Raw genomic sequence first — 19753 nt, forward strand, 5'->3', positions numbered from 1 at the left:
TTTGATAAGATCTGGTCCGATTTCTGAGGTTTACTGAAGACTTAATTTTGACAACATTATTTGAACCATCACATCCGATCTAAATGACAAGTTCTTCCCCAGAACCGCTACTTCCTGGTGGAGCTTCAGAACTGTATGCTGAGCATGGAGGCTGCAGTCTACGAGAAGGTGTCGGAGTTCCTCACCTTCATGGGCCGCACTGAACTCCTGACGTGCTCGGCCACTCAGCACTCGTTCGGAAAGATTAGGGATCAGGCACAACAATTGACAAGGGAGTACAATCTACAATGCCTGTATTTGTACTACCCAGTGCTTAAGCAACATATCCAGGTAATAAGTAACATTTATCAAATCTTTTCCAGAGGTTTTTGAACAGTTCTGGTACTTGGAGAAGTTTCAGTAACACTAAGTTGGTTCGTGACGTTTTTGGATGATAGCTGCTCAAGAATAAACGTCGTTTTTATACGTAATCTACGTACTTATTCGAAAAAAATATAGTAATAAAGAAGAACTTATTCGAATATTTCCTGTTTATATCGCAAGCCATTGACTCATAATTAATCAAACATTTAACCACTATGAGTGGCTTCCAATTATATAGCCTTTTTACGACAAAAGTGGCTTATACTGTGCCCTGTACATTGTTATATTAAATAGGACAAGGATAGTACAAATGAAATTACCTGTTACGACAATTTATTGCTAAAATCAATAAAAAACGCAATAATATAAAAGCTCGTAACCTTTTCCCACCGTACTATCTACACATACAATGAAGTAACAAGTCGGTGTGTGTTTTAATAGAAAATTGAAGATGTTAAAAAAAACTTATCAAATTGGATAATTACTCAAGTGATTCATAAGTGTTTACGATTTTGTGCTAAAAATCTTAGAGATGGCTTACCTAATTTGAATGACGTTTGAATTCAGTTATGTGTAAGATGTCGGGCCAATAGATAGACTCCAAATTATCAAGTTGTCACCTACAGTGATCAAGCAACAGAGTTATCTTTATGTTAAGCGTTACATACATAATACACATTTTAAAGAAACATAACACTTGTACCTAAACTCTGAATACATGAAAAATAAGGCACTCACATATCCTGGGGCTATCCAAACATAATAAGAAGTTTCTTCCTCACTATTAATACATGAACGGTATTGCAAGTTTAGCAATTTTGCCATTATATCGCCTTCGCGAGCGCCGACGCGGGCTGTAGTTTGAAAATAATTGCCTTAGTATTTAACAATTCCCTTTGAATTGCTCTTTTGTCGATAAATGCAAGCGCTTTGAAATTATCGCAAAGGACATTTAACTAGAAAATTACAGAGTCAATATCGGTTGGTGATCGGTTGTGAAAAAAAAACTCTATGACAAATAGACCACTGTACATTACTTATTTTAGAGAAAGTTAAAACTTTTAGGATTTGATTCTGTAAGTTTGCCAGATACGGTCTTAGAAGCACTCACAGAGGCACTAGATATCACTGGCCAGTTTAATGGTATTTGGACAGAAAGTGGTATTTTCGATGGGGATCAAAATCAAAACTACACATTTTAACCACATCTTGCTCCTGCCAACAAGATAATCCCCACCATTTGTTCCCAGTACGAGTTCGAGCCGTGTGACAACGATCCGATCGACACGGTGACCATCGAGCACGAGTCGGTTGCGCAGACTCTCGGTCAGGAGGCTCGGCGCTGGGCCACGCGCGTCTTGCGCGAGACCTCGCTAGTGCGCGACGCTACTCGCAAGATGAACGTCTACCAAGCTATGCGTGATGCTGGACAAAAGGTGAGTTGTGGGAAAAGTGAGCACACACTCATTTTGAGGTCTAAGGTTGATTAAGGTGCATTTGAACTAGCAACTAGAGCTAGTACGAGAGTAACATTTGCATACGGCTATACAGTTTGCAAACAGACGCAGAACTCTTCCGTTGTTCTCTCTTGGTTTTTTTAATAAATGGGGGAAAAAAGAGTATGTAGTTTAAACGCACCCTTAGACTTTAAGCAACCGGACATACAACGTTAAATGAATATAATATTAAATCAAATGCATGAACGGAGCGGAACCCTGTTATTATATTCTGCAAAATTAATCGGCAAATAACAGTGTAATAATAAGGTTAGTTACATCACCTGTTCTTACTCAGACCACGATGACGATGCTAGCATTGATTGAACATAGTAAAACTAGAGAATGAATTTATTTTATCGAAACCTTGTCGATAGACGTCTTTAATCAATAATGCAACTGTTATTAGGAATAAGGAATAGGTGATATTTGATTTAGGGTGTTTTATTTGTAAATTTTTGTCTCTTTAAATGAGTATTTAAAAATTCGAAAAATATTTTTTTTGCTAAATCAACCTCAGCTCTGTTTAGGTGTTAAGTAGATTACATTGTGCTGTTGGCTCTAATTTTCGTTTTCCTTTCAATAAGGAAATCTTATTTGTTGATACTTATTTACAGGATATTTTGATAAGATTCCCGAAATCTGGAAAACTCGAAATTGCACAGTAAATTTTGAATTATTGCACAAAAAATCTACCTCTCTCATCTTCTACAGAAATTATAATAAAAAAAAAAGAATTAAAAAGATAAAGACGAAGGAAACAAATAGTATCGTGTGTTAAACAGTCAATACGGAGCCGCTGTAAAGCATAATGAATAGTTAATGCTGTCCAATTACCCTTAGCATTGGTAGGCAGTAGGCGGCCTGTGATACCCCTCCCTAGCGCCCAGTGCATATCTCCTCCGTCACTCTAGCAGGCAACATCACCACTAAACTACATTTATTCAAAAATACGTTAATTACGTGTTACCATGGGTGCTGTCCTAACTCTAGCGAAACAGCTAAGGGCCAAGCTTCGGGTGAGATATTCATACTTTGCTCGGAACAATTGCCTGATTTTCGTCCTATACGTCAAATTTGGCCCACACCATTACTGCGTGGTTATCAGGCTATACTTCTTCGGATTGAGAATCCGCTCATGGCATATTTTTAATCCCGATTTAGAGTAACATCTTAATTAAATTTAAAAAAAATATATTTTATTTTTCGCCTTTTAAAAGTAACTCCAAAATTACCGCTTCAATTTAAGTTTTTGCTAACTACGTTTTCGCTCAACTGTTCGACTCGGATGCAATTTAATTTTATGCATTTTAATTAAAACGTAAGTCTTTAAATAATTTAAATTGAAACATGAGTCTTAAAAACTGTATTTAGTATCCAAATTTAATTTTATGCCTCTTTTCTGGGACAAGGTGGACCCGAATGATCCGAATGGTCCCGAATTGGATGTTCGTTTGGACGAGTTGCGGGCGACTATCCGTCGGTCGGAGATTTCGAAAGCCAAGTACGAGTCGCGCCTCGAATGTCTTCGCGTGAGCGGGGCTCCTGTGGACGAGTGGCTGAAGGAGGTCGACATGCTGGCTGTCCAGGAACCCTTGCCGAGAAGCAGCAGCCTGCTCAGCGTTCGCACCGACGCTTCGGGCGCAGCCGTGAGTATTACCCAAGATTGACGAATCTTTTTCTTTTGTTTTATCTTATTATGAATTTGAGTTTGGTTGTAGAACAACTGTTCGTCTGATCATCATCTATTAGATTGGAACCTTTGACTTGACGCATTTGTCCGATGCGTTATCCGTCGGCATCGGTCGCGCGCTTCTATCAGAATGCAACCTGCAATATTTATGAAGTGATATTGCATATCTATCATTTAGGCCTAAGTTTTAGTTGTCGTTTACAGTTAAAATAATTTATCAGCTGCTGGGCTACTTTCCGGAAAGTATTAATATAGGCTGTGCTACAAATTTTAGCTTTTAGGTTTTTAGCTTCAAAAGTTAGGTAGGTATTCATCGTCTGAGCTAATGCTTATGTTAAATGCTAAGCGGTTATATCCATGGCGAATTTTCATTTCTTTATTTTGATAAGTTTAATCAGATATTATTTTATTTTTTCTTCATCAGAAATTACTTTATCAGTCGGCTCGGCGAGTTACCTGTAAAGCCAATAGCTTATATAACATTTTGGCATCATACTGCATTAATCAACGTTAATATAGAATTTATTTTAATTTCGTTAAGTTTTATTTGTTTTAGCTGCATCTCCGTAGAATGCTATCATTACCTTTTAATCTAAGGTACATAATTCAACTTAATGTTATCCTACCACTTCAGAGGTTCGAAACTTAACCACAAAAATTACATAACTTTTTTAAAGTGGCCAGTGACTCAAAGACTACGTTTTGACTTTTTCTAAAACAAACAAAAGACAGTCGCATTCCTTAAAAAACAATTTAAACTTGGAACGAATTTGAAAGCTAATATTCGTGATACGCTGAACCCAGGACCAGCCGAGTTCTGACTCGTTCTACGACAGCGACAACACCGAGGGCGAGGGCACTTCAGCGTCAGCCGCCGTGGCCTCCAGCAGCCACCAGCGCACTACCTCGGGCTCCCAGAACGAGGATGAACATGATGAAGATGTTGATGGTAAGTCGTATAAACTAAACACTTCAATAACCGATCTATCTATTGATATGCCTACTGTAGATAGAATTTTGACTTTAGCCTCACCATACCATTATGAGGTACTGGAAAACTGAACGAGAGGGTGAAATGACAACTTCCCAATTTCACTGTTGTATAAAGTTATAGCAACTAGGAGTGAATAGACGACTATGCTTATCCGATTTTAGAAAATCTGCAAATATTTCATGTAATATTTTCTTAGCAATGCTGGAAGAAGATCGCATGCGCATTGAGCAGCTGACTGTGGGTTGGGACGATCCGACTCAAGTGAACTGGGACGAGCCGGAGACTGGGGGCGAAGCGTCGGCCGTTGAGCCCCCGGCGGCTCCCCTCTACAAATGCACGGCTCTGTACTCATACACGGTACGTATGCCGGTCACCGGCGAGACTGTACACTTCATTATCTTTGTCACAAATCATGATAATGAATAAAACAATATTTTAAAAAGGTTTTTGAAAAGTAGAGCTCCACTAATTTAGTCCAGAATATTTTTTGAATAAAGAATGTTAGAGGACTCGTGTTTATTTTCCTTTATGTGTTTGTAAGTGTTTTTTAGCTTCATCGGTTCCAACGATAATTATTTTAATACTCAAAATTCCAATCTAAGTAGGCGGTGTTAGTATTAGTTATTTTCGACGATATCATTGTTATAAACGTAAGTATTTAAACAAAATAGGACCTTATTTCGTCAACAAAGAGGTCGATTTCCTATAAGCTTATTATACAGACGGCGTCAATTGTTTCATACATAAAGGGTTCACCGGTTTAGTTAATCAGGAAATGCTGATCCTATCCTTGTATGCGAGGGTCGCTACACCGCTAGAATAATACCCTGATAGATAACCACGCTATTTTAGTCTGGAACAGGAACCGATCGGCCGTCGTGATTACTGAACCTAATTTTAACTCCGTTTAAAAATTTCTGAATTTAAATAACGCGATCACGCAAGCTATTTCAGGGAATAGCTTGAACTATCCTCGCTATGCTGTGGGATATTAACTTGGTATTTTACTTCGCTTTATTCTGAGTTACAGTTTCTTCAATATTTTCAAAGGATAAATACTTATTATCAAATCTCGACCTCTTGTACCTTTGGAAGTCTTAGAAAATAACTACTTATGAAATTCGCGAAACATACTTAGTTATCACCAGGGCGAATAGCTTTAACTCTATTTTCCTAATAAAATCGACCACGATAAATATATAAAAATACCTTTAAAATACATTAATAGGTCACGAGAACTTACCACATTACTATCCCTAACTATCCTCATAAAACTTCAAATACTGGAACACACTATTCTGACATCAGGCCCAAAACCCTGATGAACTGTCGATCATTGAGAGCGAGCAGCTGGAGGTGGTCGGCGAAGGTGACGGAGACGGCTGGCTTCGGGCCAGGAACTACCGTGGAGAAGAGGGATACGTACCTCATAACTATCTCGATGTGGACCGTGAGCAGGTAATAATATGACGTCATCGAATTCTGGATAATTTCTAATGCTTCGACAATGACAGTAAAAGAAAAAAAATTATAACTAAAAGTAAACAGACGTATTTACAAGATTATAGAACAGGGATTAAACTTACTACTTAGAGCAAGACGTGGTTTTATGTAATAGATAGATAATGAAACGGATATGTCAAGATTAGTGATGAGCCGAAAATATTTTTCGGCCTTCAGAATGTTGTAGATTATTTCAAAGTCTTTCAATGAGTTGCTTAAGTTCTAATCATATTATTTTACATTCGTCAGTTGTCCATAAATTGCATCTTAGTCACAACAATATTAGTCTTGCCTCAAAGTAAACTGGTCATTTCACAGCGACATTAAAGAGAATGGCAAATGACTTGTAACACGAAGAAAAAAATACCTACAATTTTTGCTGTCATAATAATATGAGTGCTGGTACAATCATGTGACAGCTAGCTTGTCCTAAACGAATGCTAGGATTCCCAATGGAAGGCTACTTAACCATATATCGATAAAAATCGATAAAATGCAATCAACCCTATTCCGTGTTCCAAGGCTTTGGGGTTTTTCTTTTCGTTTTAACTGACGGACATGTAATTAATTTAAAGTTTAGAATTTACTAGAGCTATACTTACTTATACTATAGGAAGACTTTCTTTTAAACTGACCTGGTATTTTTAAATGAATGAAGGCTAATTTGTCAGTTCTTTTTTTAAATTTATAATTGAAAGTAACACTACCATTTGTTTCTGCTACCAGCCATGCTCCAGTTCAGGCGCCCCGGGCCTGGTGTCCCAGATTTCATTCTCATCGGTTGATTACACCGTGGAGGGAGAAGATGCTGACGTTGTGCAGTCTCCCGATCAGATCTCTGTGATCTCGGCCCCAGTAGCTAAGCCCGAAGAACCGAAGGCCGAAGAACAGCCCCAGGCCGAAAGCTTCGTCGCCGAATGGCCGACTGCCGAGACTTCGAAAGTGGTGACGCCGAAAACTGATCAGCCAACACTTGGCTATTGCTTCGCTCTTTACGATTATGATGCTGAATGCCCAGATGAGTTGAATCTTGAGGAAGGACAGGTGAGACAATTTAATGAAGGTTATGCTTTAGATAATGAGGTAAGCCGTGAAGGAGATGACAATATTTTACCGACATTTTATCCAAACAACGCAGATTCAGTCACTATAAAGCCGTCTTTTTTAACTTGGTAGTTGTAGATTTTGAGACTCTTGCCATCGATCACTTGTTATGAATTACGTCAGTTTCAGTGTGTTTCAGTTCTCTCGTTTCTACAATATTAATGTTTATAACTATGCGTAGATTATCCGCATCCTGTCGCGCGAGGCTCACGCCGTGGACGACGGCTGGTGGCGCGGAGAAGCCAACGGCGTGGTGGGCAACTTCCCCTCGCTCATTGTCGAGGAGTGCGATGAGGTGGGCCGTCCTAACAGCTGATATACAATCAAATACACCCTTATTTTTATCATTTCGTTTTATGTTCTCCTTATTTTTTTCCGAGCCTATTCTCTTTATTCTTAATTTTATGTAAGTATGTAATATATTTTCGACGTAGGAGAATATAAATTTTATTTAAGTACTTGTTGAGTTTTTTATTTTGTCTCGTTCTTACCTTGTTTATTGGGCTCTGTATTAAGAGTAATTATTGCATGATCTGATACTGGTTTATTTTTCATACCTTCCGAAGAGATTTTCAATAGAATGGAAACCCCAGTGTTCTTTAATTGCCTTCTAAATGGGCCATTTAATGACACCTACCTTATAAGCAGTTTGGAGGATTTACATAAATTGTCATATATTCCTTAACCTTATACACAACAAAACCGTTGTTAACTACAAATTGGCGTAACTAGAATGGCGAGCCTCTAAGCGGGGCCGAAGAGTGGCCGCCGCTGACTGCGGCGCCGCCCGTGTTCGCGTCACCGCCGCACACGCCGCCCGAGGCCGCGGCTGCAGAGGACCGTAAGCACACGCTAGCATCTGTACACTGTAGCCACGTGAATGGGGACAACTTTATACAGCTGATCAAATAATAGTACTTAAACATACTACTTGATATCCGTCACTCTTTCCACGAATTCATATAATTTGTTACATTTGCGTATTTCATAATTGGCGTAATGTTTGGTATGATGATTTCATGTAATGTACTTCAGCTGTGAAGCTACGTCTCATAAATAAATAGGCTTTGGCCGTGGGGTTTAGGGCCTACGACCTAAATCTAGTGCCAAGACCTAAGCTTGAAGTTTCAAGCGTTAAGCAGGTATAGTTACGATTTCATACAAAAGTGGTCCGCGTGCGAAGTCAATGTGGATATTTAGGTACTACGAGATGTGAGTTAGTAGATGAAGGACATTTCTTTGCACTTATTTCAAGTGTTCGTGGTTTCTTGTATAGAAGACCTTCAAATTTTGATCTTGAGATCTGAGAGAGTCTATAGCTACTTTGCAATCTACAATAATTTGGTTAAATAATGAACAATCGTGTAGGTACTAGAGAAATACTGAACAAATATCCCGTTCCTAAGTTACAATCACGGAAAACATTGAAAATGAATTCATAAAACGTCGCAGTAGGCTGTCAGTCTAACAAGAAATGACCAATAAATCAAAAACGTATAAAATATTCAGGTTCCTACTTTGACATGTAAAATGTGACGCACAAATTGACGGTTGCATTCTATTTTCCATTTGGAAATACATACGTAATTGTATGCTTTCATCTGTTTTTGTACCTACGGGAAATTACACAATGCAGTATTATGATGGAAATACCTCTTTTATAGAAAGTTTTTTTTGCTTTATTGCCGTTTTGCGAAATAAGTGATGGCATAATAAAATGATGATGTTTAAGAAACATCTGAACCAATTCTATAAATGAAATAAAATTTTCATACTGTGAGTTTTTTTACATTGTAGGGGTAATTTCTTGATTTGCTGAACCCGATTTTGATTTTTTAGGGTTCTGTAGTACGTCCGTCCGTTCGTCAGCGCTTAATTTCCGTGATGGTTAGCACCCAAGAACTGAAAGTTGGTACCAATATGTATATCAATCATGCCTACAAAGTGTAGTGTATAAATAAATAGTGGAAAAAATGTTGTATTAGGATACCCCCCTACACGAAAAGTGGGGGGGAGGGTATTTTTTATTAGTTTAGACTACAGGCTTAACAGAAGATTACAATATGAGCTGAGGTTTAGGTGACAGGCACTTAGCAATCGTAGGTGAAACTTACAACTAATAATTAATTCAGAAGCTATAGTCGATTGCATATATTATCATACATTATTGTAAACTTGTCCCCTTTCAAACGATTGAATTAAAATTAAACGTGCCATAGAAAACATGGTAGCTTTGGCGGATTGGGTTAAAAAATATCATTGCTTTTTCAGCACCTACGTTAGTTATAGGTGGTGATTGAGCACCAATATTGGTTATAAACATTGGTGAATATAAGTAGATAGTTTAATGGCAAACATTGGTAACAAATATTGGTAGTATAGGTGCTGAAATAGTGATATATGATGTACAGTGTAGTTCCCAATTGGCATGTTGCACGGCTAGTCGCTAGGTCAGACACCACATCGTCACGATACTGCATGTTTGCACGAAATAACTAATGTATATACATAGAGATTCAGAATAATTATAAATTTGTAAAAATACTATATATGAATACTATAAGTATATTGCCTAAAATTATCAGATAATTGGAACTTCACGTCAAGCGTTTAGAAATCTTTGATGAGCTTTTTGGTTTTGGAGCAAAAAAAAATCTTTATGAATGGATGTTGGAGTTAGTGTATAAGTATTACTCCATACTCCCTTTTTTAATAGCTCCAAAGAAAATGGGCATAAATAAGAGACATCATTCAAGTGTCAACGGAACCCCTTACTTAACAACAAAACCTAAAAATGTATGTTCTCTCAAAATGTAAATAACGCTTTTATATGTAAACAAAATATTGTACAGCACTACGGCAGCTTGGCATCGACTCGTTCAGAAACAACTTCCATAAACAAAGTTTAATCGCTGCACTTTGAAAGTCGCGCACTGATTGTTTTAATAAGTTGAAGACTTCACGAAGTAATAGAGCAATTAAATCAAACTTGAAGGTGTCGGTGTCAACTTGTACTATGAATTGGTTCGGTCACTGCGGTGGCTTGCATGTCAAAATTTGCACTTGGTTGCTGAAATATGTGTTCGTACGTAGAGATCGCGAATGACAACAACAATACCAAAGGTGGAGCGCCCCCGGACGCGCCGCCGCCGCCGCCGCCCCCAGACCTCGGCGACTCCATGGACAGCCAGCCTGACTTCAGCTTTAACCTTGAGCTTAGTAGGAACCAGCAAGAGCACTACGGCACGCAGTTCGCGGCCCCTTCCGTTACTATCGTCGGTAAGTTACTCATTGTCATGGGGAGGCTACATCTACTTATAATTGGAACAGTAAAACAACTTTCACGGGGATATTGAAAAGATTCTCACACAGTGAAAACTTGTGATATATTTGAATAATGTAAAATGATGAACTGTGTGAATAATCAAGTACATTTAATTACTCATTACAGAAACGCCATAAAGTTTATATTGGTAGCTTTTGGTGTAATCTATTGATGTTATAGGAAACATATTGTTAGATGTATTGTAACTTGTTACATTGATGTGTTTATGTATTAGTGTTAACTGAGTGTGAATTCTTTTTCATGCCTCAGTCGATGAAGTGGTCGGTGAATGCTGGGAAGAGGTTTGAGCCCATCATACAAATCTATCCCTTTCTACCTTATGTACATGTCCTACTTGTTGCTTGTTGGAGCTCACACTCGTAGCTTGTGGCTATTGTTTGTTTTATGTTTCACTTATACTACTCTCTATTCCAGGAATCATAAGTGAAATGGATTCTTGTTTAAACTTACTTTACCAACTGTCCAGTTTAACTACTTACTTTCTGTAGCTCACGTCATCATAGCATGTCGCTTCGATGCATGAGTTGAGTTCACTATCGGAATGCCTTTTCTCAAATCGAGTACTCTACGATCCGGAACTTTCAAACTTACCTTTCTGCTAAGTACATTCTTGTGGTGTTATGACACTTATGTTGTTTTTCCGCCCCATAGGACATTCCGGAGCCGGTCCAGGCAGTGCAGATTGAACAGACCGCAGAAGACTGCGGCCTGGGCGTGGCACAGATCGTGATCACCGCAGCCACGCCCATGGTGGAGGAGCCCGACCAGCCCTTCCCTCCGCCAGAGACCGAGGCCGAGGCCGAGGCGGACGCCGAGGCGCTGCCGGAGGCCGAGCGCGAGGAGAACGAGGACGACGAGTCGTCGCTGTCGGAGCAGACGGCGGTGTGCCTGCGCGACTCGGACGAGGGCCCGGCCGACTCGGCGCCGCACCCGCAGTCCAGCTCCACGGCGTCGGAGGGCGAGTCGGGCGGCGCGTCGGTGGCGTCGGGCCCGCCCACGGCGCCGCAGTCTCCGCCCGCGGCGCCGCGCGGCGGCCGCGCCTCCATCCCCGACGAGCTGGAGCCGGCGCAGCTGGCGCGGCTCACCGACCTCAAGGAGTCCAACGCTTAAGGCCTAACTCGTCGCCAGCGCATCCTCTTTACGATGCCGGCCGACCACCGATCGACTCGATCGTCTACATTAGACCGTTTCTCTGCTATCAGACTTCTCCTCGCGCGGCGAGCGTCTACTAACGCAGTATTATATTATCCTATCTACAAATTATTCGATGAACATGTTTTTATGTGTGTATTCACACTATATTCGTTTTCAATGGTGTCGCTAAATGTTACCTCTATGCGATCTATCCCAAATATTCAAATTTATTAAAATATTAAATTAGATCTAAATGTTTATTTATCTAGTAAAATATCAATTGTACTAGATGTTTTAATAGCCAATGTTTATTGATGTTAGTATATCTGGATGTGAAATTTTGTATTGTTTATAAGAATTTATAATGGAACTTGGGAATTCAAAATTTACGAATAAAATTGTCGGTGATCCGTTATGCGTAGAGGAACGGTCGGGACATGTAGATTGTACTGTATATAGCTAATATACTTATTACTAATGAATAAGTACAGGAGCACGTTCTAGTACCTGCAAATAGAGGGTATGTTAGAGGCGTATGTTAGAGTGACGCAGCGTGCTCACTGGGCGACGGTCAGCAGCCTGCACGCCGCGGGCCCGCGCCGTCGGCGAGTGCAGCGCGCGCGTGGCGGTGTAACTAAGCTCCGGCGCGGAACACCCGCGCAGCGCACGTGCCGCGGCGGCGCTTGTCGGTGTTCCGCGCCGGACGGTAGGATTAGGAAGATACAGGGTGTTACTAGCTTCTCTTTGGTTGACTTCACCTGCGACCCCGACACCGGTCGCCCGCTGCATCACATCAAGCAGCGGTCGGGTGTGAAGCACAAACCCATCCTCATACTTATACACTCGTGATGAGACAATACACTCATTTCTCCCGATTTTGGCTCACTCTCTAGCTATTTATGAGTATGTATAGGTAAAGCAAAATTCAAAGCGGCCTCACATTAAGTCGAAATTTAGAAAATATCACCTTAATTTATATTATGTAGAGTAGTTTTATAATGACCTTAACGGTCTTCTTAGTCTTCAAGTTGTTTACCGCTTTAATATTTTATCATAACAATTGTCTCATCGTGTTGATCCTCATTATGATTGAATGTCCTCCGTGATCAGTAACAGTCATTTCATGTTTCTTAAGCCAAATAATTTCAGCTTTGTACCACTTGACAACTACATGTTCCTTTCAGGGGTTGATACTTATTGGAAATGGTTTAAAGTATAAACAGTAATAGACGCAGACGTGGTCGCGTCAGATCACCGTAGGGAAGGCTTTTGGCTCTAGGAAATTTGGGTGAATATTACAAATATATAAACGTTTATTACATCTGAATGTACCACGTAGATGTTTAACATTAATTATGTTAACAATAGTTACACAATTTAATATTGAATTTAAACGATTAATCAACGTACGTAGATAAATGTTAACCATGTAGTTATTAGCTGTTTAACGATGTGATTCATGTGTTGTGTTATTTTAATAAATATATCATGATTCTATATAATTGTTAGTTATACATTCTATTGTAAACCCGTAAAAACGGAAGGTCATTACAGTCATTTTGGATTGCGCCTCTTCTGCCTGAGTTCGAGGACTTGTTCGTTTCCGAATACAGATCGTTGCTAAACGTTGTTTTTACGGGTTGAACCACGTTTCATGAAATAAAAAATGCTGAAAAAAATACAAAAAAATGAGAGGTACGTAGCACTCTGTGTAGATTTAATATAGTCACTGTATCAAATGATGCACAGATTAATAATGTTGACTGTAACTTTACTACAAACTTATAGTTGTTTGTGATACCTACAATTACTACCTACACTATATCGAATACAATATTAAGTGTTGCTTTTATCTTTAGAGAACTGAATTGATAGTTAACTCGTTCATCTGCTGGGATTATCTGAATTACACTTTACTCAACTTACAATATGTTTCATTTACGTAAGTTTATGTCTATCAAATTTGGTCGTGGCCCCGTGTACCTATTGTATATCTAAACTAAAATAAATACATTTTGAAGAAAAAAACTACAAATACATTAGAACAACAACATATATAAAAAAATCGTAAATAGCTACTGTCATTACTGGGTATGAGACGTAAGAACAGCCGTCTCGATATGACGAGTGCACTGTGATGTAGATATAACGTTCTACAACGCTCTAGAAGGAAACAAAAATTGATGTCATATATAACATGATCAAATATCTAGTCAATAAAAAAGGTCAAAACTATTCTCGACAGATTTAATCGTATGGGCCACTCCCTGCATTCCCGACCATGAAGGCAGTGCACAAAATAGATCAGTAGTACCGATCGAATCGTACTATCTGCGCGTACGCTATGTTAAATAACTCTATGGAGTTTTATATACAATAAAGTAAAACTTGAGGCCTAAAAAAGATAAATCTACTACAGTGAATGTAATAATTCGCGTAATCTCAGCATATCGGACGTATATAGTATAATAGAAACAATTAGTACTCAAATATTTATACCTACTGTTTAAAGACTATTATAACTATTACTATACGAGATTGTAGTTGAAGGTAGATAACGTATGCAATTTTGAACACAATATTATAAAATTATAAAAAAAATATCACATTTTATTGGCACATTATTTAAATCATTGATTAAAATAACTTGTTATATAACCTTTTCGAAAGGACTTTTTCAAAAATGTTGACCGTTTTTTACTAATCCAAGTTAACGTTTATATTATGTATCATGTATATACATTATGGCATGTATTTAAACTGGAAGTACCGTAAATTACTGTAACAAAAGTTTGGCGAACTTTACTATGTATGTACACAATGACTTGCTACGTTTTGTTTTTAAAGTGATCAGCTTTGCGTACCAGCCTTGTTGATATAGCATGTTGCAGCCAGCGCCACACTGCCTATAAACGTTATTATTAGAGTTAGAAACTCTTTGAAAGCCTTTGCTAGAGCAATACAGTAGCAATCAAGGGCTTTAAAATTTACAACAAAAAATTAGACTTTTAATTTGATATTAGTTTGCTTGGAAACTTACAATTTTTTGGCACAAAACTGTGCGTTTTTTGTTTAACATTTTAATGGGTTTGACTGTTTGCCCGCTGGGTGCGATGTAAAACCCGAGAGGTGTGGTATTTGAACTGGTTTGTAAGTCTAGTAAAGTTTCATCGTGTATCGGGGGGCGAGGCAGTCCTTAACTATGCAACATATATCATGCAACAAAGGCACGATCTGAGATCGATTCCTGTATCCAAAATTATTGAAATTCCCTTTGAGTTGAACTTTGTGGTACTTCCATTGTGAATGTGTGTGACCCACTCAACATTGCATACGGTATGGAGTGTAAGTAAGATGTTAATAGTAAATACGCGGCCGCCGTAAGGCCGCAGGTTCGATGTATGGTTGCTTTAATGTTCCCCCAATGCCTTTTCGACCTGCAGTAAACTTTCTAAAATTGAATTGTTGTTTTATTTTATTGCCCGTCCATTTTAATTTATTAAGGATAATAATATAAAAAATACATATTTTGAATATCACAATACCTTCAAAACTATTATCATAATAGACAATATCGTTGTAGCCATCTTGCTACGAGCGTGCTACGAATCGCTACGACAAAATGCGTGCGTGATACGAAAATATCTTAATGAAGTTACTATAACGAGAAATCCTGCTGGTTTTTAGAAATGATATGCCTCTTAATGTAAGTATATAGAAGAAAGTCATATTAGTTACACATTTTAACTCAAGAATGGCTGAACCCTTTGAGCTGAGAATGAGAATTAGAGGGAAGGTCGCTTAGATACGGGAGAAGGATACAGGTATAGTTTTTTGAGTAAGTATAAGGTCCCGTAATTTAGGCCTGCTTTTTTCAGAAACGAGCACATATATATATATTTATGTTTAGGGTATTTATTTAAGTAGTGCGAAAAAAAAATGAATGGCTCAGAATCATATCTGTATAATTAAATTAAAAAACTTTTGACAAAGAATCAATGGATTCGGTTATTTTTTTTACAATTCGCCATGGAATATCATAAAGTATATAGGATTCAATGTGATTAGGTATGACACACCTGATATCCTGAATCACGTAGTACGATATAATCGTGGTGACAGGTCGCTTCATCGTCTGCGGGTTGTTCGAAAGATATACCGCGGCCCTGGTACATAAAAGGCCTATGACGGAACACGACGGTTTTTAGTCAGTAAGAGTCTGACACTCCCTCACCGCTGCTAACCCACAGCGGGAGGGGTCATTTGACGATTTTTGACGTCGGAAAAAAAAAATAAATAAAGGTCGCTTCATCGTGACCATAAAAATACTACTACTAATACTGTCTAAGAAACTTGTTTCACTATAGTTGTGAAAGCTCACTGGTTAAAAAGTATTCCTGTACCTATAGGTACATATTTTAATACTAGCTCGTGCCAGCGGTTTCACCCGTACACGCGCACGAACCCGGATAAAAAGTAGCCTATAGCGTTCCTCGATAAATGGGCTATCTAATACTGAAAGAATTTTTCAAATCGGACCAGTAGTTCCTAAGATTAGCGCGTTCAAACAAACTCATCAGCTTTATAATATTAGTATACATGAAAAACACTGGTCTAGTTAGGAACGAGCTGTGAGTGGAGTAACTGCGTCAGTTACGGCCGAGTGTTGGCACTCAGTCACATCTGCTGCTCATCGATTTTGTCGTTGAACATTGAGCTGCAGCCAGCTAGTACATTCCGAACGTATACTTACGTAACCCTCTTATTATACCATGTAGTCAACAGCCTTTTTATCGCCCCACTGCTGGGCACAGGCTTCTTTCACACGGAGAAGGATTGAGCGTTAAACACCAAGTTTGCTCAATGCGGGTTGGTGATTTCAGACTTAATAGTCCAGGTTTCCTCAAGATGTTTTCCTTCGCCTTTTTATCAGCCATTGTTGTCCAAGATATACTTAGAAAGTACATACACACAACTTAGAAATGTTGCATTGGTACTTGGCTGACCTGGAATCGAACCCACGCACTCATACTTGAGAGGTTGGTTCTTTACCCACTAGGCCATTACGACTACAACGTCAAAATGTTTTCAACGTTAAATGTTTTTATTTCAAAGAGGACTTTGCAAGCAGCTAAGAAACGTCACAGTGAATTACAAGGTTACAAAAAATTGGTCTCAGGGAGAAGAGCCGTCGAGAAACTCTATTGAGATGGTAGGTGGAAGAACTGCTGAAGTTAATGAGTACCTAGTCTATGATAGATATCTAACACTGAAGGAATTTTAGATTTTTTTTCGGTTCAGTAGTTTCGGAGCCTTTACGTACAAAACGAAAAAAAATCCTTTTTTGTATAACTATTTATTAATGGCAAAAATACTCTTTAACCGCTCAACAATGGATAGACGGGTTATAAATACAAATCCACAGTTAGACAGCACTTACTTAAATGTAAACAATCTGGATGCTACTTGAACTAATTGTTTATCTTTATCTTATCTTATCATTATATCTTTATCTTATCATCGTTTCAAAGATTGATGTTCAGTCCTATTTTATTTTTTAACAGACTCAAAAAGTCTAAGCAAGATTGTTCACCTTTAGTTATGTATTATCATTACATTTATTAATGCATGTATTATCTACATATTCAGTACATACATTCATCATCATCATTGGCCACAGAGCATCTTGGACAAATGATTGTGGCAGTGCTTGTCCATGCGGTTAGTGCCGCAAGCACTTTCTTTTATGACTAAATAAGCCAATAGCTGCACGACACTTCTTGCCGCATTTGTCGCAGGTGAAGCGCGGGTCGACCACGGGTGCAGCGTTCTTAATGCGCAGCCTTTTCTGCTTAATGTTGTCGAGCCAGGCTTCGTCATATATTGCAGTTCCGGCGCGCAGGTCGCGTCTCCATAAGAGCCTCTCATTGGCGCGTGTTTCCCAAGAATTAGCGTTGATGTTGAAGCTGTCCATGTTACGTTTGCAACAATCCTTGAAACGTAAGTTTGGGCGACCCACTCGTCTTTTTGCATCAGCAATCTGCCCGAGCATGACTTCACGTGGCAATCTTTCGGTGTCCATACGATGAACGTGTCCCAGCCAGCGAAGTCTTCTCTGTTTCAGAGTTGCTAGGATGCTGTTGCAGTTGGTCTTACTTAGGACAGCTTCGTTAGTCACCCTGTCCTTCCAAGTGACACCGAGTATCGCGCGCAAGCAGCGCATGTGGAAAGCGTTAAGGCGACGTTCTTGCTTGGAATAAGTGGTCCATGTTTCCGAGCCGTATAGTAGCGTGTTGAGTACGCAGGTTTTGTATACAAGGATCTTGGTAGTAATGGTGAGCTTGTTGTTTCTCCAAACACGCGTAGAGAGTTTGCCAAAGTTGGAAGCCGCTCTTCCAATGCGAGTATCAATTTCCTTATTGTTACAAAGATTGGATGTTGTAGTAGATCCGAGATAGCAAAAGTGATCAACAATTTCTAGAGGAGTTCCATCGAGCATGATATGAGGTGGATGGTCGACGCCTTGAGCCATGATGACAGTTTTTTTGGTGTTTATACTCATAGAATATAGGCGGCAAGCGTGATCAAACCTATTTACGAGTTCCTGCAGTTCTTGTTCAGATTTAGCTACTAGAGCTGCATCATCAGCATACAGTAGCTCGCGGACCAGTATGTCATATCGCTTGTTTTTTGATTTCAGTACATACATTACATACACAGTAACAATCCTATGTATATCCTCCTATTGCTAACTATTACGTTTTGGTACCCTGTCCAGCAGTGTTGATTATAGTACCATTGCGTAGGTCTTGGCAAGGCAAAAAATGTTTACTATGACGACTAGTCCCATATCCTTGTCCATTTCGTGTGACAACGAGGAATATAATGTAAAATGTTCATAAATCATTAACATAGCTGTAATTCTTAAATCCAATTGTAACCAATAAAACTGGTGAATATTTTGATACATAGTTTTAATTTTTCCCCCTTTTTTTATTTTTGTAAAAATGTAAATATAATTATAAAACTGGTAACGACCTGGAAACACGATGAGAATTCGCAGTTGATGTTAGCATAGTACATATTACGAGTCAATATTGCTTCTCAAGAGGAGCTGTCATATTGATGAATTTCTTCTAAAAAAGACGAATAAAAATGTTTTGAACTTTTGTCAAATCAGATGACGATTGTTTTTCCTTGGTATGACTCCATAGAAAGTTACAACCTTTAGATCACTACATAGTCTATACTAATAATATTATAAAGAGGAAAACTTTGTTTGTTTGGTTGTAATGGATAAACTCAAAAACTACTGGGCCGATTTTAAATATTCTTTCACCATTAGAAAGCTAAAGCAAAGTATTATCTGCGAGTAACATAGGCTATATTTTATCCCGGTGCGGGCAGTAGCTCCCACGGGACGCGGGTAAAACCGCGGGAAAATGGCTGGTATAAAATAAAGTCGCTTTTTTGTCGATATATCCCTTTCTTCGCTTATATTTTCAAAACTACGCAACCGATTTTCATGCGGTTTTTTAAAATAGATAGAGTGATTGAAGTGTAAGGTAACCTCCATTAATGTATAATTACCTCCATTAAGTAGTGGGGAAATACTGTTAACCCGTGCTAAGCCGGGGCGGGTCGCTAGTTATCTATAATATGTAGAATGTATCTCAAACAATGTAAGATGTCAATTAACTGAGTTTATTATTATTACACAGCCAACATACGCCTCTTAATGATTTGCATAAGTAGGTATATGGATAACATACCTACTTATTTCTATGTCGATTCAATTTCTATCTTTACACGGATCGGATAGCTAATTGAGGCAAGCCCCATAGTTTTTATTATTCTTCACGTAAATACCTTTCTAATGATATGTACCATACGTTACTGTTGGACCGGGTACCAAATCCCATGCAACTTGCCCGTTGTCCTTTAATAACCAGTTTTAATATAATATAACGCAATGTCGAGGGTAGCATTCGCTGGTCCAAATATCGTCGAGTACTTACCAACACAATTTTGTAAGTAATTTCTATCTTGGTAAGTAGAGAGTACATTCAGCCTTTCTAGTTTTAAACCAACTCTCAAAGTCAAACACTAAAGCCAACTAC

General features: G+C 38.7%; 1 protein-coding gene across 4 annotated transcripts in view; it reads left to right on the plus strand.

The window, feature by feature from the left end:
* Positions 1 to 15095, plus strand: part of Nwk (nervous wreck) — a 114484-nt gene extending 99389 nt beyond the window's left edge. For 2 of the 4 annotated variants that reach the window (XM_049844761.2, XM_049844873.2), the window contains exons 7-18: positions 103 to 330; positions 1614 to 1799; positions 3272 to 3508; positions 4357 to 4501; positions 4743 to 4903; positions 5855 to 6004; positions 6776 to 7093; positions 7335 to 7448; positions 7886 to 7994; positions 10247 to 10432; positions 10749 to 10780; positions 11151 to 15095. In XM_049844761.2, the coding sequence (XP_049700718.2) occupies positions 103 to 330; positions 1614 to 1799; positions 3272 to 3508; positions 4357 to 4501; positions 4743 to 4903; positions 5855 to 6004; positions 6776 to 7093; positions 7335 to 7448; positions 7886 to 7994; positions 10247 to 10432; positions 10749 to 10780; positions 11151 to 11609 (2325 nt within the window). In that variant the 3' untranslated portion in view covers positions 11610 to 15095. Of the gene's footprint in view, positions 1 to 102; positions 334 to 1613; positions 1800 to 3271; positions 3509 to 4356; positions 4502 to 4742; positions 4904 to 5854; positions 6005 to 6775; positions 7094 to 7334; positions 7449 to 7885; positions 7995 to 10246; positions 10433 to 10748; positions 10781 to 11150 lie in introns of all 4 variants that reach the window. The other 2 variants (XM_049844797.2, XM_049844842.2) reach the window with 2 other exon arrangements.
* Positions 15096 to 19753: the final 4658 nt, after the last annotated feature.

Source organism: Helicoverpa armigera, chromosome 1 (assembly GCF_030705265.1).
Source record: "Helicoverpa armigera isolate CAAS_96S chromosome 1, ASM3070526v1, whole genome shotgun sequence".
NCBI lineage: Eukaryota > Metazoa > Arthropoda > Insecta > Lepidoptera > Noctuidae > Helicoverpa > Helicoverpa armigera.